Here is a 27,976-nt window from a genome sequence, read left to right as displayed (position 1 = left end):
CCTACAGGTTGAAGTCCAAGATCATTCTCATGTTATTCAAGATTGTGTGTTAATTAGCCCATGTCTACCACAGCAGTCTCACTCATCACTCTCAAGGTTTTTCCAAACATTCCAGTAATTCCTAGCAGTGGACTTTGTACCCCGCACCCCCCCCCAAAAAAAAAAAAAACCCAGAGACTTGAGACTCGAGTCTCTGCACATTTGTGTGCACTATTTCCTCTTCTAGGAATACCTCACCACCACCACCTCCTTCTATTTCAGATTGACTAACTTCTGGTGGTCTTTCAAATACTTGGTCAAGTATTATGTTTTTCTGGCAACTCTTCTCTCACTTTCCCATTATCATAAGTATATGTTCTACTTATTTCTTCTCAGGATCACATGGGCCTTTTCCACACAGTATTGTCATGTAGACCATGAATTTTTTGGTGTGAGGGACGTGTCTTTATCTCCTCAGTACCTCAAAATGTTAGTTTGTGGGTTTATTCACAGTTAGAATTGCTGTCATTTGGTCCAAATTGAAAGCTTTATGATTCTCAGACTTTGGTCAAAATAGGTGATTACAGCAAGTAAAGTTGTAGTAGACAATATGTCAGAAGGTTCTGTTGGCATGGGAAGTAGATGGGGAGACTGAGTCTCCTCCCCTAACGTGATATCCATTCCTTTGTGAAATAGTAAGATAAGGAAAGGCCGATTTCAAAATGTTAGTTAGAGCTGGAAGGGATTTGAGATCATTCTCCTGTTTTGAGAAGCAGAAATGAAGTGCCCGAGAGTCTTGCCAGCATGATAGGATGGTCAGTGGCAGAGTTTGGTCCAGAACCCAGTTATCCTCCTTTCCAATCCATGTCAAATTCCTCCCTCACTGGTCAGTCTGCAGAGATAGTTCTAACCTGGTAAGTCATGTCACCACCTAGGAAGATTCTTCTGCTTTGATTTGGGACTACTCAACACTTGACAAAAAAATATCTTCGGGCTGTGAGAAGGCCACTGACTTGCTCTTTCATATTTATTCCACTGGCATGTTCTCATGAAATGACCTCCTCTTTTCCTCTCATTCCCCTTCCCTGCCTCAAAAAAATGAAACTTCCGTCTGACATATGGAAAGGTGCCAACATCAGCCAGTGCATATATTAAAGTTTTAAATCAATTATTGTTCTAGTACACACCCTGGGGTTGAGAAAGAAAGAACATCCAGGACTAACAAACCTGATTGTTCTGGCAAAGTTGCCATTCAATTCATGCTGTCATTTCTGGGCTTTTCTTTTTCTTTAATATTCTAACCTCACTTTTTTTATAAAAAGGTAATAGCTCAAGTAGCAATTTTTAACATTACTATTTCATTCAATTTCTCCTTGAGACTTCTACCTCCTAGTCTCTTGAGGGTTTTCCAGAGGGCACTGTGCCCAGAGTTTGCTTATTACTTAATTGTAGAGACAGCTGTCAGTCACAGCCATAGTGAGCTCATTAGACTGTGGATTATTCCTCACTTTATTATCCTCTAAGCAAGGGAGAGACTCAGGCTTGGGACCATGAGCACTTCACAACTTGGCATTCTTAGATTGAGAAAAAGACTTAATCATAATATTTAAGACACCAAATTACAGCTGTGTATAACATAGAGAATTTTAACTTAACACTCTGAGTTGGATCTATACAAGTATTCTGATTAATACTGTTTTAAAATGCTATTAAAGTATGATGCATTTTTTTTCTAGGCAAGTACTGGAAGTCAGTAAGGATGGTGACTGTGCCAAGGGGTTGTGCTTTGGCTGGGACTCAGTTGCAAGAGGAGACCGAGACTGTTTCTGCCCTGGCCTCCCTGACGGTAGATGTAGAACAGCCCTTTGCTTCAGAAGATAGCAGGTATGAATCCAACATGGGGGAGTCATTAAGGTCAGTAACATCCAGGCTCATCATTAGCATTCGTGAACCTCTCTCCAGGCTTTCCTTCACCTGTCTCCTCCACTTCCACCACCTGTCTTCTTCAAAGCCACAGATGCCACAGCAAATGCTGTAGGCCACCAAGAATTCATTTCTTTCATTCTTCATGGGAAACACAGCTGGAGCATGTGGTTGCAGTTCACAGAGAATTAGAGTGGATGAGATACATGGTGAGAGAAATCACTCCTCATTGGATAATTTAAGTGCAGATCGTTATGGAAAGAGCTACTAGTGTGCTTCACCTCTTTCCTTAGTTATTTCTCTTTTTCCAGATATTCTTTTTCTTTCTATCATCATTTCAAAATTACTGATATAACAAGGTGAAAAAAGGAGAGGGGAAGCTGAGGGTATTACTAGTCTATTGGATAACCTAAACACATACAAGCTCCTTCTGTGACTGCCCTTATGGTATAAGTACTGGATAAAGATAGACGGTGCCTCCAAAGGAGATAGGAGTGTGTATAAAGGAATGTGTGGACTCCTGAGTCTGATTTTATTCCACTTTATGATAAGAAGAAGTTGATTCCAATTAGCGTTCATATGAATATAGCATTCAGAAAGAGAAAAATAAGGTTAACCTACAATTGGGTTTGCTTGTTCTTCTTTAAGAAATGTTTGTCAGTTTGTGCACTTTGGTGTTCATCATCCTATCATACAGACAATGCTACATTCAAGTTTTTTTTAAGTCTGCTGCAATCAGAGCCATCACAGATGTACATATATATTAACACTGGTGCTTTCTGTGGCTGGCTTCAAAGTCACATTTTCTCAATTTAAGGTGAGGCTTTACTAAAGCTCTGCCAGCTTGCACTTTTAAATTGCTTGTGAGAAGGAAATCATATTCCCTCCGTCAATAACATCATCATTAATTACAAAGATCCTGCTACCTAGTACCCAGTTGGCAATTTTCCCAAGAATGCACAAATTTGAACAGTTTTAGCTTTCTTGCTTTTACTGGATATTCAGGGTTTAATGGATTTAACATCTTTGGTCAAGAGCAGGAGATGCATTGAATAAGAGATTTCATTTTTAAGCAAGTATTTTTTTCTTACTATAACCACTTAAAGACCAGACTACCTATAGAAAAAAATAGTTGTACAATATTGCATTAGAAGACATCTTCATATGGGCATCTGGAACATAAAGGAAAACTTATTTTACTTCTTTGATAATATGAACTAACCCCCTGCCGTTCCCAGCTAAGAAACAAACCAAGTTCATAATCCAAAGGTGTTGCAATTATTCCCAAGGCCAAGTGCAGTTAGTTCTGTCATCTGAGAGCTATAAAACTGAGGAAACTAACATCTGTTAGTGCTGGATATAAAAGGAGTGTATCTATTCTTTAGAATTCATTTAATATAGAGAAATGAAGCTAAATTCCAACCCAAGTGAAATGAATTGTACATAATTTTGCTTAAAATAATTAAGAATAAAAAGTTATCTTATACACTCCAAGTAATATAAAAATCTCAGCACTTTGGCAGGAATTGGCTCTATAAGCATTCTTGCTTATCCTCAGGTAAATGGTGTGTTTGACTTCTGATAATCTACAAGGACTTAACCCTGGCCTCAGTGCACAGTGATTATTTACTTATTTATTTATTTTTAGTTCACAGTGATTTTTAAGCTTCCTCTGATGGCAGAGAGAGAGAGAGAATTTGAATGTTCTGATGTATAGGGAAACAGAGTTGATGCTTGTGACCTGGATTCATGTTTGTTTATCAGTATTAGATGCATTGTCTCTATTTTGATTGATTCTTCTTATGGAAACAAAAAATGGTTTGCTTGAAATATTTTCTATGGCTTTGCACTCACTTTTTCAGCAGAGGAAAAGAAAAATTCTTCTAGAATTGACTTTTGCATTTCTATTGAACCATGCATGAATTTCGTCAGAGAGAGTCAAAGACAGAGAACCCTTGAAAGCCACAGAACATTTATTCTTTCCAGGGGCATGCTATTAGAATTGTCCCCCTACTCAATACAGGAAAGACTTTCAGAATGAGATAAAGAGGTGGAAATGTTCTTGGGCCTTTGTTATGAATGTAATATTATAAGTACACAGGAAATTTAAAAATTAGAAAAATCAGAAAACTAAATGGATGGAAAAGAGTGAAGGCAAGATTCTTTTTATAGGAAATTCTTGCCAATTATTTTGGAGGATATATTGGTGCTTGGAGTGAGATGACTCATTTTGTGCTAAGATTTTGGGTAAAGCAGCTCTTTTCCTGGCCAACTCATATCTGACTCATTTACCACTAGTGAATAAAGGATAAAATGCTCCTGGCTAGAAACCATTGTAAGTATTTTTTGTTCATTTTTCTTGGATGGGGGGGCAAGAAGGAGATGACAACACAGTGAAAACAGTCATTTTATTTTTACAACTTATTGATGGACCATGAAGAGTAAATTATTTGAAAAAGGCTGATATGTGGGGATGCATTTTGGGGATGATTAACTGAAATACAGTTTTCAAAACATAATTATCAGGCGGCAAAGGACTTGACCAAGAAAAAAAGATTAACAGATCAGAAAGAAAAAAACAAAAAAAATTAAATGGAACCTAGTTATACGTTCAAAGAATATTTAATAGATAGACCTGGTCACATATAGCATATCATTTAGAAGAGATAACTGCGATTTTAGGTTTCTTCTTGTTTGGTAGGAAACTGCACCTTTAAAAGATTATAGTTTGCATTGGTTGGATATCTGTTTCAGATGCTTCTACTTTGAAAAGGTCAGTGCAGTATTCAGGTTTATTCTTGGATACTAGTTCAGGCTCTGCTGAAAATCAAGAAAAAGCTCTCTCTGGCAATCAAAACTTCAGGATGATCAGCTATTATGTTACTGGGAACACATTTACTAAACTCTAGAAATCCTGATTGTCTTTTTATCTCTCTTTTTTTTTTAAACCAAAACAAAAACTGAAAGTTACATTTTTCAAATGTCAGTTTGACCTATTGATTTTAGTGTGAATCATGTTAGATTTTCTTAGTACAATCCAGTCTGGTTGTTTATGTAATCATTTCATCCTCAACTTTTCACAACCTTTCTCACAGATGCATGAGAAAATATATGATTCCAAGTCTAACTGTTTTTTTTTTTGAGTAACTGTCTTATGAATATTAAAAAAGTATAATGATACACCAGAAAATCCCAGGTATCATCTACCTTAACTTTAAATGGCCTATCACTAATGCCAAGGACATTAACCACATTTTTCTGTATCTGAAAATTTATATAGAAATATAGACCACTATTAAACACACATTCATGTCTAGTATACCTAGAAACACAACTTTCTTTTCCATTTTTTAGGATTGTGTCTCCAAGGCTTCTAAAAGCTAAATACTATACAAATTATGCAGGTTTCTGATTTTTCTCTAGAATACCTTTATTTTGAGCACTTGTTTATCTAACCAGGCAAGCATTCCAATATAATTTTTATTCTTAATTTTCATCAGTGTCAACAAAGTCTTAGTTGAAAAGTGGGCTAAGTGGGCTAAGATTTGGAAGTTCCTGATAAAAGGAAGGATAATCTGTCCTCTCTTTTCTTCTTTTTCCTCCTCCTTCTGAGACCATCTTTTTATCTCTGTTTTCAGTGCTTGCCATTTGGTCATGGGGCACTCTGAAGTCTGACTTAATATGATAGGGATTCAATCCAGTGCCCATTTATATATTCATGGTTCCATTCTGAAGCCTTTAAAGAAGTATTTTGTAAGGAAAAAGAAACATATTTGAATAGAACTGTGAGTAAAATAAGATGCATGATAACTTTAGCTTCCCATTTATCTCGTCTTCTTCTCACTCCTTCATTGTTGTCTTCTTCCCACTACAAAGGAAGAATAGAGTGTGACTCTAGAATCAGCTTGCAGAGATCAAATCCCATCTTCAACTTAATAATTGTGCGATCACGGGCAATTTACTTATCTCCCTGGGCTTTATTTTCCTTGTCTTTAAAATGAAGGGAAATTTTCATAGGGTTTTGAGGATGAAATGAAATAGTATGTCTTAACACCTGATACATCGTAAATACTCAATAAAGGTTGGTTTTATTATTTTTTCCATCATTTTTCTTCTTCCACCATTTATTTTTTTCTCCTTTAATACGTAGCTCATCATCCAGCTATCTATATTAGAATATAGAGGCTGTACCTAGGCATCTAACTGTTCATCGGTTAAATCAATAGTATAGACATTAAAAACAAGAGATTGACAAATAATCTCTAAGCAATAAATTGAGTTAATTAATCTGTGATTAGCTGGCTTAATTCAAGACTTTCACAATGCTTAATACATTGTAGGTAGTAAATACTGAAGAATGAATGAATGAATGAATGAATGAATGAATGAATGAATCCAAAGACAGAAGACAAAATATTGTTAAAATGGGAACATAACATTTTATAATGATACCTGAGCAATTCTGTCTCTCTTGATTTACTGTGTTTCCTGAGAGAATAAGTGTTTTTATATTTTATAAGAGTTTTCAAAATGTGTATTTTGTATTTATTTTCTTTTATAATACTAATTAACAATGTCAATTTTCAGATAACTAGAATCCATAGTACTCGTATCATAAAATGGATTGACTGAATAAACATAGTAAAGAACGGGGGGCAAAGTGTCTGTCTGAATGGAGAAAGGAATTGTGTATAGGGAGGGAGAAAAACTTGGCAGTGATGCTGACAGATTACAGGATTATCCTCCAACCTGCAGAATGAGGAAGGAGAATATCCAGTCCATTCATTCTTTAAACACTTTTTGATTATTCTGTATAGGCCAAAGTGTTGAGAGGCAGGGTCACAAAGCTTCCTTGTAGTCCTCAAAATGTTCATATACTTGGGGATTATATTAGTTTTCTATTTCTATCTTTTAAAATTACTATAAATTTAATCACTTTAAATGACAGATCAGAAGGCTGGCACAGGTCTCTCTGGGCTAAAATCAAGAGGTTGGCAGGGCTTGGGTCCTTTCCTGGAGGCTGTAGGGGAGAATCTGCATCCTTGTCTTTTCCAGTTTCTAGAGGCTGCCTGCATTTCTTGGCCAGCAACTTTATATTCTGCTGACCTTTCTTCACTTATCACATCTCTCTCTGACTGAAGGAAGAAAGCTGGGCAAGCTGGCTTACAAACTGGGAAAGATACCCTGCTTTTCAAAACTCATGATTAGGTTAGCTCCACCAGGATAATTTAGGATAATTTCTTCATCTCAAGGTACTTAACTTTAATCACATCTACACAGTCAGTTTTGCCATGCAAGGTAACATACAGCTTCCAGGGATTAGAACATAGACATCGTTGGGGGCTATTAGTCTTCCTACCATAGGATTAGACATGAACAACCAGCTATAATAAGTGACAAGTAATTTGCTATATTGAGCTGTAGAATAAAAGAAGACCTAACACAGGCCTAGAAATGCAGAACAAATCACAGAGTAGATCAACTGAGGAAGGGTGGAAAAATATATAGGATTTCACCTAGAAAATAAGAAGAAAGGTATCTCAGACGTAGTGAAGAGAAGGGCCATATGCACCCCAATGTTCATAGCAGCAATGTCCACAATAGCTAAATCGTGGAAGGAGCGGAGATGCCCTTCAACAGATGACTGGATTAAGAAGTTGTGGTCCATATATACAATGGAATATTACTCAGCTATCAGAAAGAACGAGTTCTCAACATTTGCTACAACATGGACAGCACTGGAGGAGATAATGCTAAGTGAAATAAGTCAAGCAGAGAAAGACAACTATCATATGATTTCTCTCATCTATGGAACATAAGAACTAGGTTGATCGGTAGGGGAAGAAAGGGATAAAGAAAGGGGAGGAGAGCCAAAGCGGAATGAAACATGAGAGACTATGGACTATGAGAAACAAACTGAGGACTTCAGAGGGGAGGGGGGTGGGGGAATGGGATAGACCGGTGATGGGTAGTAAGGAGGGCACGTATTGCATGGTGCACTGGGTGTTATACACAACTAATGAATCATCGAGCCTTACATCGGAAACCGGGGATGGCTCAGGGCGTGATCCCAGCGTTCTGGGATCGAGCCCCACATCAGGCTCCTCCGCTATGAGCCTGCCTCTTCCTCTCCCACTCCCCCTGCCTGTGTCCCTCTCTCGCTGGCTATCTCTATCTCTGTCGAATAAATAAATAAAATCTTAAAAAAAAAAAAAAAGAAGAAAGGTATCTGAGATCGAGACAATAGCTTGAGCAAACCATCTATTTTTTTAAACTTCTACTGACAACACTCAGTCCAAAGTACCTTCATTGCTCATCCAAACTCTTACAGTAGTAGTTTCCTTACTAGTTCCCATATCTACTTTTGCCTCCTTCCTAATCCATTTTCTACACAAGCAATCAGGGAACTCTTAAAAACGAAACAAAACACAACTGGACAGCAAATCCTGTCATGCCTCTGCTTGAAAACCTTCAATGCCTTTCCATTTCCATTAGCATAAAAATCATCATTCTTAACAGGACCTATAAGCAAGCCCTCTGTGATCAGACCCTTCCCTTGATTTTGTACCTTATATCTGAAATCTTTCCTCTTTGTTTTCTGATCTGTGTTCCAACAATGAACTTGTTTCATTTCTTTTTTTCGAATTGGGGTATACTTTACATATAATAGTATGCATAAATCAAAAATTTTTTTTAAATTATTCCATACTTAAATGAACATCACCCAGAACAAGATCAAGAACAATTTCCCTTACCCAGAAAATTTCCTTATGTCTCTTAGTCAATGCTACTTCCTCTAGAGGTAATTTTTTTTTTCAGTTTTAATACCGTAGATTAGTTCTGCCAAACTTCAAATTTCATTTAAAGGGAATCAGTAGTTCATACAGCTTTTTATCTGTCTCCTTTTACTCCACTAAGCATAATGTTTTTGAGATCCATCCCATCAGTAGTTTGTTTATTTTTATTATTGTGCATTATCCCAGTGTATAAACACACCCTAATTTGTTTATCCATGTACCCGTGGATCAATGTTTAGCTTGTTTCCCACTTGGGGCTATTAATTTTGCTAGGGATTTTTATTGAGACATAATTGATTCGTAACATTGTATTACTTTCAGGTATAAAACATAATGATTTGATATATGTATACATTATGAAATAATCACCACAATAACTATTTAACATCCATCAGCATACATAGTTACAATTCTTTTTCTTCTCATGAGAACTTTTAAGATGTATTCTCTTAACAACTTTCAAACAGCACTGGGTGTTATATGTAACTAATGAATCATTGAACACTACATCAAAAACTAATGATGTACTTTACAGTGGCTAACTGAACATAATAAAAATAATAAAATAAAAAATAAATAAAAACAACTTTCGAACAAAAAACCACAGTATTATTAACTATAGTCACTATGCTGTATATACATCTCCACGATTTATTTACTTCATAACTGGAAGTTTGTATCTTTTGACTACTTTTACCCATTTTGCCTACCTCTTACCTCTACCCTAACCTCTGGCAACTACCAATCTTTTCTCTATAAGTTCAGGGGGTTTTTTAGATTCCACAAATAACTGAAAACACATAGTATTTGTCTTTCTCCATCTGACTTATTTCACCTAACATAATGCCCTCAAGGTCCATCCAAGTTGTCACAAATGGCAAGATTTTCTTCTTTTACTGTGTTTTTATTTTTATTATTTATTTATTTGAGAGGACATTTGGGGGGGTAGGGGAGATGGGGCAAACAGGGGGTGAGAGAGAGAGAATCTTAAGCAGGCTCCATGCTCAGGGTGGAGCCCCATGCAGGACTCAATCTTCCAACTCATGAGATCATGACCTGAGCTAAAATCAAGGTCAGATGCTTAACCAGCTGAGCCACTCAGGTGCCCGGTTTTCTTCTTTTTTATGGCTGAATAATACTCCATTGCATCACGTTTTCTTTATCCATTCATCCACTAATAGACACTTAGGCTGCTTTTATGCCTTGGCTATTGTAAGTTTGCTGCAGTGAGTATGGGGGTGCCTTTATGTTTTTGAGTTAGTATTGTCACATCCTTGGATAAATACCCAGAAGTGGAATTGCTGGATCATATGGTAATTCTATTTCTAATTTTCTGAGGAACCTCCATACTGTTTTTCCTAGTGGCTGCACCAATTTACAACACACCAGCAGGGCACAAGGGTTTTCTTTTCTCCTCATCCTTGCCGTCACTTGTTATTTCTTGGCTTTTTGATAATAGCCATTCAAACAGGTATGAGATGGTATCTTATTGTGGTTTTGATTTGCATTTCCCTGATGATTAGTGATGTTGAACACCTTTTCATGTCCTGTCAATCATCTATATGTCTTATTTAGAAATCTGCCATTTAGGGCTTTATGAATAAAGCTACTATGAAAATTTTTTATTATTGTGGTAAAAAGCATGTAACATAACATTTGCCATCTGAACCATTCTTAAGTGTACAGACCTATAGTGTTAACTGTATGCCCGTTACTTTTTCGTCTTGCAAAACTAAAGCTCTGTGCCTATTAAACAATGATTTCTCTTTTCCCTGTTCCCCCAGCTTCTGGCAACCACTATTCTACGTTCTGTTTCTAAGAATTTTACTGCTTTAGATACCTCATATTAGTAGAAGTATGAAGTATTTGCCTTTTTGTGACTGGCTTACCTCACTTAGCATAATGTCTTCAAGTTTCATCCATATTGTAGCATATGACAAGATTCCATCCTTTTTAAAGCTGAATAATATTCCATTGTAGGTATATGCCACATTTTCTTTATCATTCATCTATTAATGGACATTTAGGTTGCCTCCACCTCTTGGATACTGCGAATAATGCTTCAATGAATATGAGTATGCAATTATCTCTTCAAGATCCTGTTTTCAATTCTTTTGGATATATACCCAGAACTGGAATTGCTGGATCATATGGTAATTATATTTTTAATTTTTTGAGGAACCTAAGTCTCTATGAAATTTTTATACAGGTTTTTATTTTGTTAACACAGCACTCAGTTTTCTTTGATATATACCTAGGAGTGAAATTGCCAAACACAGGGAAGCCCTGTGTTTTACTTTGTAAAAAACTTCCAAACTGCTTTCCAAAATGATTGTGCCATCTTTCGTTCCCACCAGCAATGAATAACTATTCCAGTTGCTTCATATCCTCACCTACACTTTGTAAAATCAGCCTTCAAAATTTTAGCCTTTCTAGTGGGTATGTAATAGTATCTTATGGTGGTTTTTACATTTTTTCCAAAGACCCATACTCGTGTTCACATCATGCCTCTTGGCACATTATCCCCCCACCCCCACCCCATTTGGAATACTTATCTTCCTTTTCCTCCCACTGAGCCTACCTGGCCTCTCCATTGTCTTCCATTTTTCCTTTAGATCTCAGATCAAATATCACTTCCTCTTCTTGGAGAATGTTCACTGACCATCAATCCCAAAAGAAGATCAGATACCCCTGTTATATTTTTTATGTCTCCTCTATATTTCTAATACTTAGAACAGAGCAAGGGTGTATAACAGACACTCAGTCTATTATTGTTTGAGTCAGTGAAAAATTCAGGAACATGGGGAAGGTCAGAACAGGTAGAGATATGGAACTTTGGAGGCTATGGGAAGGTAAACTATGACAGCCATTCTGGAAAGCAATTTAATACCATTTACTATACACGAAACATACGACCTGGTAATCCTGCTCCTGTGGTATATACTGAAGACTTTCTGACCCAGGATCATTAAAGTACATGTACTAGGAAGTTCACTATAGCTTATTCATGGTGGGTAGACAGAGGGAGTCAAACCTGGGGTCCATTGTTGAGAGAATGAGTAGTTAAAATGTGGCAGATGTATACCATGGAGATGCCATGTACTTCTTAGCAGCTACAGACTAGGTAAACATAACTGCATTGATAGATTTAATAAATACAATACTGAGTGAGAAAATTAAGCAGGATATATGTATATATACATATATATGTATATATATGTATATGTATATATATTTATATATATATAAAACGTACATAAAATAAAAATATATTCCCACAAAACAATAATTTAAAGCTCTGAAGTACACCTTACCAACAACATAATGTACATAGCATTAGATTGCTTGCCTTGGAAGAGGAAGAGAAAGTAAGATATTAAAGAGATTAAATTAAATCAATAAACAAGAGCTAATATGTCTCACTAAATAACATTATTAATATAAATAAAGAAATACTGTTTCAAAAATCATAAGAAATGAAATACGCTTAAGGAAATGTACAAGAACTTAAGGAAAATACAAGAATTTAATTTTATGCTATTTATTTTCTCAAGTTAAATTCTTTACTTTCTGCTTTATATTTTTGTAAGTTCCCTTAACCTGTGATTGCTGGACTGAATAGATCCTTTTCTTAAATTTTTGTCCTTTATTGAGAAAATGATCAGTGTTCACTCTAAAATTGGCTTACGGTAATAGAAGTTTATGTCTTTCAATTAGCTAAACTATTGAACTAAAATTTATCTTTGGAGGTTTTATTTTATATGTATTCCTGACCTTACTGTGTCTCCATCTTACCTAATTACAAATGAAGTTAAATTCAAAAATGTAAAAATTGCATCTCTTCCCTTTCCCCATCTCTTTCCACAACTGTGTTTTTATTAAACAAGGTAAACTTGGTGTGTGTACATAGATGATGGAAGTGGGAAGCTCCCACATTTCCAGAGCATTGCTTCTCAGTCTTTCACCAAAACATCCATTAAAAGGTCATTCCTCACCTGTTGACTTTCTAAGTGTTTCATGAAGATGGTTTCTTTAAAAAATGATCTTTTATAAACATATAAAAACAGTTACCTAGGAATAGGAAGTGAGTAAAGATAGTACCACCTCCACTGAAAGCTATGATACTGTAAATCATCACAGTGGCAGGTATAAATAAAACAATTCTTCTATAGTTGTTCAACACTTTACAGTATATAAAGCACGGTCTCTTAAATTACCTCATTCAGTTAAGCCTGAGGGCAGGTCAGGAACTATTTCAATTTTAAAGAGAAAATTGAGAATCTAGAAGTGTTGACTTGCTCAAAGTTAAATTTTAGAAAGTGGCAGAGCTGGGACTTAAACACGGAGCATCTACCTTGAAATCCAGAAGATTCTCCAACTTGCTCTGCTACTAACAATATTTTTATGCAGTAAGACACCGAGAGAATTGGTCAGTTATGTGGATGTGTATTTGATTCAGTAGAAGGTGGAGATCAGTAAGTAGACTATTTTTTAAAAAGTGGTTAGTATGAAATGATATTGAAGGGAGAAAAGGGAAGAGAAGCATCTGATGGGAAGTTTTATATTGTACTTGAAAGTCCTCATGTTTCAACAGAAAAGGATCCATTTTGGCCAGTAAGTATGGGTTGCACAGTAGATACCCTGCTCATGTCCTCAGAGCCCAGGCTGGATATATATACATCTGGATAATGCACAGATCCTCCACCAAGGGTAGATATGTATTACGACCTCTGGGACATTTTCTTTACACACTGTTGTCTCTGAAATTCCAGCCACAGCTGAGTCCTGGGTGTGGGAGAAAAGATAATCTTGCTGTTACTTTGGGTTAGAAATAGGAACATGCAGGTCGGGGGAGTGACGTCATTAAGATGGGAGAGCAGAGACCTGAGCTTTAGTACCCCAACAGAGATCAATAACTGGACATCTATCCATGAACAAAAACAGCTCTGGGAGAGCTCAGCAGTCAACTCAAGAAACTTTAGCAACAGAGTGGAACAAAACAACAGAATAACTGTCCAAAAAGGGAAGGAAGAACAGCTTCATTTTGCCTGAGTCATCCCATCCTCCAGGCTGAGACTACTCAGCACCAAGAGGGCTTGAGCTAGAAAGAGTTCCCCTTGCTGGGGAAGGAAGAGCAGGGTGACTGACCAGCATCCCCAGCCTTTTGGGACACTGCAGGAAAAACCGACTTTGGTTTCACCCCACCCAAAAAACTGGCAAAGCTGAGATATATGGAGATGGCTAGGAACAAAGAAGAAGGGTGGGGGCTACCAGTATCAGATATACAATGGGAGTGATCATGGTTTCCAGTGATATGCTCTGCAAGGACCCCAACTGATGAAGAAACCAATGTCCAAAACAGCTGCTTCAGAACCCCTGAAGATTTTTCCACTGAGGATTTTACCCCACAGGTTTTCATCATGCTCACCAGTTGCCCAAGTCTTTCCCCATTTCCTCCCTCTGCCACCCATGCCTCTGCAGCCTGGGATTTATACCAGAAGCCAGCTCCAGCTTCTGTGGCTACATCAGTGCAAGATGCCAACCTTGACTCTGCCACTGACCCACCACCATGCATACACTCAGGGCTAGGCCTTCCTGCTATGCACCTGCACATGCTGGCCTGATTCCCATCACCAGCCTCCACTGCCATGTACGCACACATGGCAAGACTCTGCAGCCATGGGAGTCCATGCTGACAGTCAAGGCCCCCACAACTGCCACGGGACAGGATTCAGCCCTGTCTTCTGTCACTGGCCTGATCTGCTGAGCCCATGTGCAGCTAGTCCCTCCAACTATGCACCTGCACACCCCTGGCCAACTCACATCACTAGCCTCAACGCTTTGCCCATATGTGTGGTGAGGCCCTTCAGCCACAGGAGCATACTCCAAAAATCAAGGCCCACATCTAGCCCCGACTCCTGTCACTAGCCTGCACCACTGGGCTGAACTGCATCTAGTCCCTTCAGCTATGTACCTGCACCCCACCAGCCTGAGTTCCAACACTGGCTTCCACAGCTGTACGCCCCCGGGAAGGCTTGCAGTCACAGGAGTATATGCCAAGACCCAGTGCCCTTGCAGCCAAGTGTGTACACCACCAGCTCTAGCCACCACAGTGGCATGTCCTGGTCCCTAGGTGCTGTACTTGAAGAAGATAGGACTCCAAAATCCCTTGCAGTCACTCCAGCATCTCCCCACCTGCCCTGCCATAATAGTGCTCACCAAAGACTACATAGCTGTCAGTGTTGTGGACCTGAGATGCCTAAGCCAACCAAATATCATGCCCTCCTGCCCCAGACACAGAGCCACAAGAATCACAAAGAATCAGGGAAACCTGACACCACCAAAGGAATGGAGTAAACTTCTAGTAACTGACCCAAGGAAATGGAGATACATGAATTGCCTGAAAAATAATTAGAAATAATTGTTTTAAAGGTATTCAGACAGTTACAAGAGAACACAAACAATTCAACAAAAATCAGAAAAACGATAAAAGAACAAAATGAGAAATTCAACAAAGAGACAGAAAACAGTCAAACAGAAAGCCAAACAGAAAGTTTGGAGCTGAAGAATACAATAATTGAACTAAAGAATTCAGTACAGAGCTCAACATGAGACTGAATCAAGCAGAAAAAAGAATCAATGAAGTCAAAGACAGATAATTTGAAATTATTCAGTCAGAGGAATAAAAAGTAAAAAATGAATTAAAAGGAATGAAGAAATCTTAAGGGATTTATGTGACATCATTAAGACAATCTGTGAATTATTGGAGTCCCAGGAGGAGAAGGTGACAGAAAATTTATTTAAAGTAATAGTGGCTGGACATCCCAAACCTGAGGAAAGATTTAAATACCAAGCTTATGAAGCTAATAGGTCAGCTCAAAATTCCAATCAAAATGATCTTAATAAAATAATAATAAAACTGTCTAAATCAAAGACAGAGAAATTTAAAAGTATCGAGAGGAAAAAATATATATCTCATACCAAGGAACTCTCATAAGATCATCAGTAGATTTCTACGCAAAAATCTTGCAAGCGAGGAGAGAGTACAATGATATATTCAAAATGCTGAAATTAAAAACCTGCCAACCAGAATAGTTTACTTAGCAAAGTTGTCCTTCAGAAATGAGATAAAAATTTTCCAAACAAACAGAAGCTGAGTTAGTTCATCACCACAACACCTGCCTTACAAGAAATGCTGAAAGAGTTCCATAAGCTGAAAAGAAAGGATGATAATGAATAACATGAAAAAGACTTAGAGTGGCTAAATGTTTTTAAACAAACAAGACCCATCTATATGCTGCCCATCTATATGCTGGACACACAGAGGCTCAAAGTGAAAGGACGGAAACCAAAATAGAGCAGGAGTAGTTATATCAGAAAAATTAGACTTTGAGTCTTAAACTGTAACAAAGTCATTATATAGTGATAAAGAGATCAGCTTATCAAGAGAATACAAGTATAGTTACATATGCATCCAACATCATAACACCTAAATATATTTAGCAAATACTAATAGATCTGAAGGGAGTAATACACAACAATACGATAATAGTAGGAGATTTCAGTACCCCACTTTCTACAATGGATACATCTTCCAGACAGAAAATCAGTAAAACATCAAACTTGATCTATACTTTAGAACAAATGGATCTAACAGACATATACAGAACATTGCATTCAACAGCAGGAGAATATACATTTTGCTCAAATGCACATGGAACATTCTCCAGGACAAAGCACGTTGTGTCATGAAACAAGGCTTAGCAAATTTTAAAAAACTGAAAATATACCAAGTATCTTTTCTGACCACAATGGTATGAAATTCAGAACCAGTAACAGTAGGAAAACTGGAAAATCCACAAAAATGTGTAAATTAACACACTTTTGAACAACTAATGGATCAAGGATGGAATCAAAAGAAAAAAATATCTTGAAACAAATATCTTGAAACAAACAAAAATGGAAACACAATATAACAAATTTATGGGATAAAGCAAAAACAGTGTTAAGAGGCAAATCTATAGCAATAAATAATAAATAAATAAACTCAAACAACCTAACATTACATTTTAAAGAACTTCTAGGAAAAGATCAAACTAAGACCAAAATTAGCAGAAAAAAAGAGATGACAAAAATCAGAAATAATCAACAGAAATAAATGAAATAAAGAATAGGAAAACAACAGAAAAGATCAACAAAATTGAGGGTTTTTTTTTTTAAATAAAAAATTGGCAAACCTTTAGCTAGACTTACCAAGGAAGAAAGAGGACTCTCAGCCCTCCTACATTGTTGGTGGGAATGCAAGTTGGTACAGCCACTCTGGAAAACAGTGTGGAGGTCCCTTAAAAAGTTAAAATTGAGCTACCCTATGACCCAGCCATTGCACTACTGGGTGTTTACCCCAAAGTTACAGACGTAGTGAAGAGAAGGGCCATATGCACCCCAATGTTCATAGCAGCATTGTCCACAATAGCTAAATCGTGGAAGGAACCGAGATGCCCTTCAACAGATGACTGGATTAAGAAGTTGTGGTCCATATATACAATGGAATATTACTCAGCTATCAGAAAGAACGAATTCTCAACATTTGTTGCAACATGGACGGCACTGGAGGAGATAATGCTAAGTGAAATAAGTCAAGCAGAGAAAGACAAATATCATATGATTTCTCTCATCTATGGAACATAAGAACTAGGATAATCGGTAGAAAGGGATAAAGAAAGGGGGGGTAATCAGAAGGGGGAATGAAACGTGAGCGACTATGGACTATGAGAAACAAACTGAGGGCTTCAGAGGGGAGGAGGATGGGGGAATGGGATAGACCAGTGATGGGTAGTAAGGAGGGCACGTATTGCATGGTGCACTGGGTGTTATATGCAACTAATGTATCATCGAACTTTACATCGGAAACCGGGGATGTACTGTATGGTGACTAACAGAATATAATAAAAAATCATTAAAAAAAAAAAAGAAAGAGGACTCTCAAATAATGAAATTATGAATGAAAGAGGGTACATTACAACTAATACCATAGAAATACAAGTGTCATAAGACTCCTATGAACAGTTATATGCCAACAAATTGGATAACCTACAAGAAATTGATAAATTCCTAGAAATGTACAACATTCCAAGACTGAATCATGAAGAACTAGAAAATCTGTTCTGAACAGACCAATAATGAGTAAGTAGATTGAATCTGTAATCAAAAACCTCTCAACAAAGAAAATTCAGTCCCAGATAGTTTCACTGGTGAATCCTTCTAAACATTTAAAGAAAAATTAATAGCAATTCTTCTCAAACATGCCCAAAATATTGAAGAGGAGGGAACACTCTCAAACTTATTTTAATGTAGCCCACATTACCTCATTCCCACAGTCAGATACTACAAGGATTCTACAAGAAAAGAAAATTACAAGCCAATACCCCTAATGAGCATTGATGCAAAAATCCTCAACAAAATATTAAGTGCTTTCAACTACAATTTAAAGAATAATTCAACATCATCAAGTGGGATTTATCCCTGGGATGGTTCAATGTGTACAAATCAATCCCTGCGATACACCACATTACTAGAATGAAAGATAAAAAGCACATGATCCTCTCAATAACGTCTGAAAAAGCAACTGACAACATTTAACATCTTTCATAATAAAAACTCTTAAGAAATTAGGTATAGAAGGAACATACCTCAACATAATAAAGGCCATATATGACGTGCCCAAAGCTAACATCATACTCAACAGTAAAAAGTTGAATACTGTCCCTCTAAGATCAGAAACAAGACAAGGGTACCTGCTCTCACTACTCCTATTCAGCACAGTACTAGAAGTCCTACCCAGAGCTCTTAGGTGAGAAAAAGAAAAAAAAGGCATCCAAACAAGAAAGGAAGAAGTAAAATTTTCTCAGTTTGCTAATGACAATCCTAGAGACTCCACCAAAAAAACTGTTAAAACTAATAAGCCAATTCACTAAAGTTTCAGAATACAAAATAAGATCTATATACCAAAAAGAAGATTCTAATGAAAGAAATTGAAAAAGACACAGAGAAGATTTAATGATGGTGATGTGTCCATACTACCCAGAGTCATCTATAGAGTCATTGCAGTTCCTCTCAGAATTCCAATGGCATATTCCACAAAAATAATTTTTAAAAAATCCTAAAATTCATATGGAATTTTAAAAGACCCTGAACAGCTAAAGCAATCTTGAAAAAGAACAATGGCATCCCACATCCTGAGTTAAAACTATATTATAAAGCTACAGTAATCAAAACAGTATGGCACTGTCATAAAAGTAGACACATAGACCAATGAAACAGAACTGACAGCCCAGAAATAAACCCTCACATATATCATCAACTAATACCTACCAAGGGAGGCAAGGATTTTCAATGGGGAAACAATAATCTCTTTAATAAATGTTATTGAGAAAACTGGACATTCACATGCAAAGAATGAAGTTGGACTGTATCTTACACCACTCACAAAAATTAAAATGGGCTGAACACTTAACTCTAAGACCTGAAACTATAAACATAGTTTTAGTTTAGAGGAAAACACAGGGGGAAAGCTCTTGATTTTGGTCTTTTGCCATATTTTGGATATGACAAAAAGAAGACAAAGCAACAAAAGCAAAAATAAATGTGTAATTACATCAACCTAAGAGCTTCTGTACACCAAAAGAAACAATCAACAAAATGAAAAGACAACCTATGAAATAGAAAATATTTGCAAACCATGTATGTATGTGATATATATTTGTAAACCATGATATGTATATAAGGGGTTGATATTCAAAATATATATGGAACTCATACAATTCAATAGCAAAAAATAATAATTTGATTAAAAAATGGACAAAGGACCAGAACAGATATTTTTCTAAAGAAGACATACAGATGGCCAACAGGTATATGAAAAGATGTTCAGTCTCCCTAATCAGTAAGGAAATGCAAATTAAAACCACAATGAGACACTACTTTACATTAGTTAAAATGGCTAGCATAAAAAAGACAAGAGATAACAAATGTTAGTGATGGAGGTTCCTCAAGAAATTAAAAGTAAAACTCCAGTGTGATACAGTAGTCTGCCTTCTGGGTATATATCCAAAGGAACTAAAATCACTATCTTGAAGAGTTATCTGCACTCTCATGTTCATTGCGTAACTCACTATAGCCAAGACAAGGAAACAACCTAAACACCTGTCTCCACTGATGGATGAATGGATGAAGAAAATGTGGTATAAACTTACAGTGGAATATTATTCAGCCATAAAAGAAGATTCAGCATGGGTGAACCTGAGGGCGTTATGCTAAGCGACATAAGGCAGACAGAGAAAGACAAATATTTACCTGTATGATCTCACTTATATGTGAAATCTAAAAACATTGACCTCGGTATGTATATAAGGTGATGGATGTTAACTAAATCTATTATGATAGTCATTTCACAATATATGTAAATCAAACCACCTTAAACTTATACAATGATATTTGTCAATTATTTCTCAATAAAACTGCAAAAGGCCCATGTTAAACTTAAGAAACAGAATAGACTGATAGTTACCAGGAGCTGGGAGTGGGGAAAATAGAAAAAAAAGGATACAAACTTTCAGTTATAAGATGAATAAATTCCAGGGATCTAATGTAAGACAAGGTGACTATAGTTAACAGTACTGTATTGTATGCATGAAAGTTGCTATGAGATTAAATCTTGAAGGTTCTTACCATAACAACAACAAAATGGTACTTAGGAGAAGGATGTGTTTTTGTGGTAAACATTTTCCAATATATATGTGTATCAAATCATCACATTGTACACCTTAAATTTATATAATGTTGAATGTCAGTTGGATCTCAAAGCTGGAAAAAATTAGGAAAACTCAGTCTCTACAATAGAGTACCTAGTTTGAGGATTCTACACCTGTATTATCCACATCTTCTTAGATGTAAATAAGTTTGCATGTTACATATGAATTAGCTACTTAAATGTTTTCTTTAAGAATTTTCTTCTCAGAATGCTGATAATTTTAGTTTGGAAATATTTTAATAGAGTATGAGTCATTTAAGTAGCTTTTATCCTATATAGCAACTCTAAACACTTTCTCACAGCCTCCTTATACTCTTGGAGTATACTCTTGGTCAGGCTATAACTTCCTAAGAAATGATTTTTTTTTTTTTTTTTGGTACTCCACATAGACTCATTTGGAACTCCCTTTTGGGTAATGTTAAATTAATGAGTAACTGATATTTCTCATTCTTTAGAGGGTGCATTAAAATCCTTTTTATTACCATCTCATTGATAAAAACTTTATTTCAATATTTTAAATTTATTATAAAAACGATAAGTTAAAATGGCAACTACTTATAGATGCATAGAAATCTTGGCTTTTTTTCCTTATAAATCTATAAACAAACATAGCTTAATAGTCTTCATAAACAGCTGTGTTTTAAACATGGGCATTTTTTCTAATATGAAAGTAACTCATTATAGAATACTGGCAAGTATAAACTGTATGAAAAAGAAAATGAAAACCACCTATCTATTATTCCACCACCCAAAGAGAACCATCATCCAAATATTGTGTTTCCTTAGTTTCCTGTGGTAGCATAGGCATAACTCTGTATCTTTCTGCCATTCACACAATTTTATGTATGTTAGATGACAAAGGGACAAATCCAAAATATTAAATAAGTAATGTCTCATAGTGTTTATTATTTACAAGTCAATTTCATCTACTTTTTTTTTTTTTAAACCTTCACTAATTCTGTTAGGAACATTTTTTTCCCACGGTTTTGAACCTGAAGCCACCGCTTCACAGAAGTATAGTTACAACATTAGCAATTGCAACATTAGCAAATCCTAGAGCTCAGATTCAAACTCAGTTCGCTCGGCATCTCAAATCCCAGTTTTTTTCCCTCAGCGTTTTCCCTCAACAATCCAACTACTTCATGTATTTGGATTTCTGCTACAGTCTGTCCCTTTGACTAAATTAAAAATCATTCTAAAAGTTTGCCTTAAAACACCCTCAGAGTGTTACTAAATTAAGTTTAAATATCAAGTATAAATTTTCAAGCAATTAGTTTTGGTTTTGCCTGAGCAGAACACCCCACAGATGATGTCGAATAAAAACTATTTACACACTACCATAGAGCATTTCTTGTAAAAACGTTGGGTCTGTAGCAGCGATTTGCTAATCAAATTCAGAATTTGATTTGAAATGCCTCCGGCAGGCAGCCAATCCAGTTATGAAAGAACAGAAGCAAAAACTAGAGCCCTGGTGAGTCTCCTCCAGAAGCGAGCTGGGTGCTTTGCTCTCATTAGCAAACTGGTTCCATAGGAAATCTTTGTGATTGCTCCTAAAATAAAATAATGTAGTTAATTTTTTCAATAAATTATTGGACTATACTAGACACAAAACATGTACATTTCAGAATCTAGAATCATAAAATATTTTGACATGTTTTAATATAAACAGGAACATTTCCAATGATTGCTTGGATCTAAAATGTTTTTCCACTTGACATTTGTTTATACTTCCTAGGAAAGAAACTCTATTTATGGATAACTGAATAACACAAATAAACATCAGAGAGAGCTGAAAAATCAGCTTTGATTATGCATGAAAATCTACAATGTCATTGTGTACTCTTATGCCGTATTCTGATTGCCTGTTTATTTTTACAGAACTGCTGGTGAGCCTATGGAAGAGGAGCCAGCCTTGTGAAGTGCCAAGCCCCCCCCACCCCCATATTTCCTGTGTGTGACATCATTGTGTATCCCCCCACCCAGCACCCTCAGACATGTCTTGTCTGCTGCCTGGGTGGCACAGATTCGATGTAACATAAACACTGGGCACAAAATTCTGAACAGCAGCTTCACTTGTTCTTTGGATGGACTTGAAAGGGCATTAAAGATTCCTAAAACGTAACCGCTGTGATTCTAAAGTTACAGTAAACCACGTTTGGAAGAAACTGCTTCCAGCATACTTTTAATATGCTGGGTGACCCACTCCCAGGCCCAAAGTATGAACTAATAACATCCAGTACAGCATTAGATACTATTAATTATTATGGATGCTATGACAGCCAGTGAAATTTTGGGCAAAACCTGAGAAATACTCATTCCTGACATTCTGATCAGTTTCTTATTGGGTAATTTTTGTCAGTCTTAAATTGTTTACAGGATTTGCTTTCAGCTATGAACGGATAGCAGTTCCTGACATATTGCAAGGGGTTGTTTTGTTTTGTTTGTTTTTTGCCCTTGTTTTAACACATGGTTCAACTGTTGCTAGTAAGAGTTCAAGATGGAGTAACTGGGGTGAGGCTTTTTTCAATAGAATAAACCATGCTGTATCTCAAAGTCCAAATGCCAAAGGAACCTCACATACTCTATGTAATGGTGCAATATTTTATGTCACATTTTTTGAGAAAAATAACTCTATTTCCCTAACATCCCTCTGTGTATTCTCACACATGGGAGATTTGCAATTGTATTTGAGGATGAGGTCTCCCATCCCCCTCATACATCCCTTGTTCTGATGATAGTAGTTTCAAGCATATGTTCCACAGAGGATGGTCTTAATTTTTTCCAAGTCTATCAAGAACTAGAACTTTTCATCTTCTTTCCTCCATCACATCTTTTCTTCTTACCTTTCATCCTTCCTTCCTTCCTTATAGAAAAGCTAAAGATTACCCACAATCTCCCCAATACTCAGGAGCTTTGAGTATTCCGTTTATTTATTATTTTAACTTTTCAGGTTAACACAGTTGCTTGGCATGATGTGTTCTTTTAGCTGTGACACCATTGAAGTGAAGCAGTATCACTGAATTTTCTAGATCTTCAAAATGTGTTAATGAAGGCATTGCCTATTTGAAGTCACCTTGAATTGTGTTAACCTTGAAGTTGTGCCTTCCTGTGGAAAACACACACACACACACACACACACAAATTTAACCTTTACACATGTTGCCTTAATGTCAGAGGCTAAAAATAAAGGACATTTATTTCTGAGATTAAAAGCAATTTACTAAATATAGTAGGTTATGCCCCTACCTCCCAAAATTTTATTTCAATGTATAACTCAAACACCTAAAGACATTGATGTAGAATACCTCGCAGTATTTAATATCCGACAATGCTTTTGAAAGAGTTGATGTTTCTTTTTATATATTTTCCTAACTCAAAGGATATATTAAAGCCATAAGTGAAGATTGTCATGCTTTTATTCAGAAATCTGAAAGAAACCTTAATTAAAACAAGGTTTTAGGGAAGGCCATGATATGAAAGATACAGAACAATATGGTTTTAGTTAAAGAGGACTCTAACCTGTAAATCAAAGATGAAAGATCTCACTCAAGTAGAATTATATAACTCCCTTTTGTTATACAGTCAGACCATATTTTTCATGCATTTGGTTTTTTTAGGATTACCATTTTAATTTTAAAGACTTTTATTACATATACAAAAATGGCTCAATACTTGGTTTAACATCTTAGAAATTTGAGACACCCTTTGAAATAGGAAGTCTGAAATGGAATGTAACTCAGTATTAGGTAAAAATTAGTTTTATTGCATAAAGGTCAATCTAGATTCACAATAGTAATGAATTTTTGCAAAAAATTAATATTTTCAGAGAAATTCATGCCAATCATATTTGCTAGCTCTTGCTATTTTCTGTAATTGCTTGAGGAGATTTACTTACAGAAAACCAAATAGTGGAGCCACAGGGGGAAACACACACACACACACACACACACACACACCCGTTAACAAGGAAAGTTATATCATATTTTAATTGGAAATGTAATTGTGACTTTTTAAAATCAACTTCATAGTAACAGATCTCTCTTATTACTTTCCGTCCTCCCAGATATTTTTTAGATGTTGAATAAGAAAATGAAACAGTATAGTGCAAGCATACTAATTTACTGAAGTTTCCTATAATAATTTTGCCACATACTTACTATACACAGCCATCAAACCGATAAAGTCAAATCACTAGTCGAATCGCCATCGTCATTTAGATTTGAAACATGACACAAATAATGAGTTAATCATACATCCTCCCATGTGATACTGTACCCAATTGGTTGCAGTTAGGGTCTTTAGGATGCACGGAGAGGCAGATAAACTATGGAGAGGATTAATCACAGCTGAATGTAGTTGTAAGAACAGAATGCCAGTGCTTTTTGATTATACCATTACAAGCTGTAGTATAGCCCTCAGGGACAGAATGGAGGCTTTTGGAGAATATCAACGCTTCTTTTGAAATAGACCAGCACTTTTTAAGAGGGTGGTTTCACTTCGTAATAGTTTTCTTCACTTATACATTTAATTTTTATTGCTCATATTAGTAAGGGGTTATTAGAACTCTTCTCTAAACACTATCAATAATATGTCTTTCGGATCCATACTTTGAAGGTTAAATACATAAGCTTTCTCACAATCTCATGCTCATAACATGATGAATAAAAATGATGACTTTTTTTAAAGCAGTTAGTAAACAATCCTAGGGCTTTAATAAGTTTTGATAATAAGTACAAAAAAAATTAATTTTCTCAATTATATAGTACAATCCAGGGTTACATATAAAATTGAAAAACACAATTTTATTAGGATAATAACTAAAATGGACTTCAAATGGTAATTGAGGCTATTTAATTATTGCTTAGTAAATAGGAAGAACATTTTGAGATGAGGTATTTTAAAATATTTTTAACAAATTTACAACATCGATATTAGAGATAGAAATCCACTTTTGGAAAAACAGAGATACTCATGAAAAACTATTACAAATCCCATTTCTATTACCAATCACAAGAATTGAAATCTTGCCTTCAGTTTTCACTATAACCCTCTGCAAAACTTTCACATACCTCTCACTAAGGATAGCAGAGGTATCTGGCTGTCTCAGATAGTAGAGTGTGCAACTCTTGATCTTGGGATTATAAATTCATGCCCCAACTGGATGTAGAGATTACTTAAAACCTTAAAAAAACAAAAACAAAAACATGGTGGATTTGAAAGCGCAATTTCAGAAACTATAGGGCGGGTCTCTCCTAATGGTTTAGTACTGTTTTATTTCCGAAGGTCATTCATAAAGCTTTGTGGATTTACTGGGTTTCCTCACAGACTCCATATGGAAGTAAAATAGAATGACCACGTAGAAGGTCTCCTGGGAGAAAATTTCTCTTCAATAAGCACTTTTATACTTATTTTTTATGCCAGCATCTATGTTTAAGATGGTTTATTTGAATATTTCTTAGTATTTTTCTTTTGAAGGTTTACACTCAGTTTGTCTCAGTGAAAGTATTAAATGTCTAATAGCCATAAAACAAACAAACCAAAGGTTTCTGTCTTAAAAGCAATTCATTCTGAGCTTGAAATAATCACTCTGTCCGAATTTGACATTGTCATTTCTAGCAGCATCTATCTTAACATTCTTTTCCTGCTTCGGGAATGAAATCACTTGACTTGCTGAGAAAATAATAAAGGAAAAAAAAAAAAGAAGTAGGAAACAACACCTGTTCAACTATTCCATGAAGAGGGCATTTTCACCTCCAAAAGAAATGAAAACCAGATGATCTAAGCTAAGAAATGGAGGCATTTTATTGTTGTGTTCAAAACTGATCATCAACATGGTCATGATCTTCATCAAATATCTCTTGTGTTCCCAGAGGACACAATTATGTTTTGGTCTCCAGCAGTATTTTACACTACTTACTGCCTTTTGAATGAAGTATTCTGAGTAATACATTACCTGAATCAACACCATCACTAAAATATGTAAATGCCTATGTGTGGCTTCTTTTCCCAGTCATATTTACGTTGAAAATCATAGCCCTTGCCTCCTTGCTTTTACTCCACCAAATGCTTCATGAAACAAAACATGCTTGTCATGTGGACCAGAGTATAAATTTTTTAGACTGAACATGGTATACTCATACAGGACTCTAGAACTTGATTTCTCCAAATCAGCTGCAGTCTATTTTTTTGTGAAATACATGGCTGGTTTTATATAATGGTTTATCCAACAACTGAGTCATAATATGCTGGAAATAGCTGGGTCAGACAATTGATACTTAGACTATTGATCTGGGGCGTTTTGGACTTGATCTCAATGATAGAGTAATAGGGGTGTAACAATTTCTCAAACCGTCTTAATTCTCAAACTGGAACTTTTAGCAAATACGTGGTGAATTCACCATACAGTGCCAGTCTTTCCAACCAATAACTTCCTTTCCACCTTTCTCTCCTTCCCTTGTCCAACTGCCAATACCAAATTGCCATATCTAAACTATCAGAGTAGTTTCTTAAATCTCTATATTTCCTAAGTAGAAACAACCTTGGCAACTTATTTTCTGAACACTACTAGGTATGCTTCGATTCATGCCAATTTATATAAACTCTAGGATACTCTTTATCTTCCTTTTGATCTCTTCCTTTTCCAAGAACCACTTGACCTTTTTTACGATTCGTATTTTAAAAGATAGATCCAGTTATTGTCTTTTGGCCTACAGTTTTGGACCTGGTACTTTGTTTTATTAATACAGAATTTTTCTTTTGGTCTCAAATATAGTTTTCCACCATTCTTGGTCCTGCCTACTTGTGTTATACTAGTTATCACATAAGGAAGATTGTACATATACTTTTCTTCCCCTTTGGATGATGCCTTTGTGAGTCTAACTCAGAAGCATAAACTCTAACCTGAAGAAAAAGATGGCAGAAGAGTAATTTTAAATCAATATAACTTGGAAGTAAGATATTATTTCCAGACTATTCAAAGAAAATTGGAGTTCTTTTATTTTTCTGTTTGGGCCTTAGGCACATTAGAGGCAAATGTTGCAACATCAAATAAAATAAGGAGGGTCAAATGTTTTGTGGGACAATGTAGTCATGTCCTTTAGGCTTCGTTTCAATGCCCTTTCTTAGAGTTGGCATTTTATGACACTTGATATCTTGCAGCAATTTCAGGCTATTGCTTTTATTAACTTTAAAATTGAGTAGAAATGAAGTAATAAAACAACTTAGGAATTCTGAGATCTGAGGAGGAATCCCACTTTCTGGGGATGAAAAAATTGTTTTTAGGTAAAAATCTACGTATGCTTTTTCTAAATTTTAGGATTCTCAAACTTTTTCTGGATGAGCAATGTCAGTGTCTCACTCCACAACAGCTGGGTTATATGAAATTGCCCTTTCAGTGATTGCTAGGCATAAGGAGCATTCTGTTACAAGTGAATGATCATTTTGTAGATTATAGCCTCATCAGTTTGTG

At 35.9% G+C, this 27,976-nt stretch overlaps 1 protein-coding gene across 1 annotated transcript in view; it reads left to right on the top strand.

Moving 5' to 3' along the window:
- Nucleotides 1-22,684, top strand: part of HDAC9 (histone deacetylase 9) — a 684,034-nt gene extending 661,350 nt beyond the window's left edge. Inside the window, exons 25-26 of the mRNA XM_040644215.1 lie at nt 1,716-1,863; nt 22,387-22,684. Coding sequence (XP_040500149.1) covers nt 1,716-1,863; nt 22,387-22,426 — 188 coding nt within the window. The 3' untranslated portion in view covers nt 22,427-22,684. The remainder of the gene's footprint in view (nt 1-1,715; nt 1,864-22,386) is intronic.
- Nucleotides 22,685-27,976: the final 5,292 nt, after the last annotated feature.

The sequence above is a fragment of the Ursus maritimus genome, unplaced genomic scaffold (genome assembly GCF_017311325.1).
Source record: "Ursus maritimus isolate PB19 unplaced genomic scaffold, ASM1731132v1 scaffold_3, whole genome shotgun sequence".
NCBI classification, from domain to species: domain Eukaryota; kingdom Metazoa; phylum Chordata; class Mammalia; order Carnivora; family Ursidae; genus Ursus; species Ursus maritimus.
The sequence above is the reverse complement of the archived record's forward strand: the minus strand, read 5'-3'. Positions and strand labels throughout refer to the sequence as shown.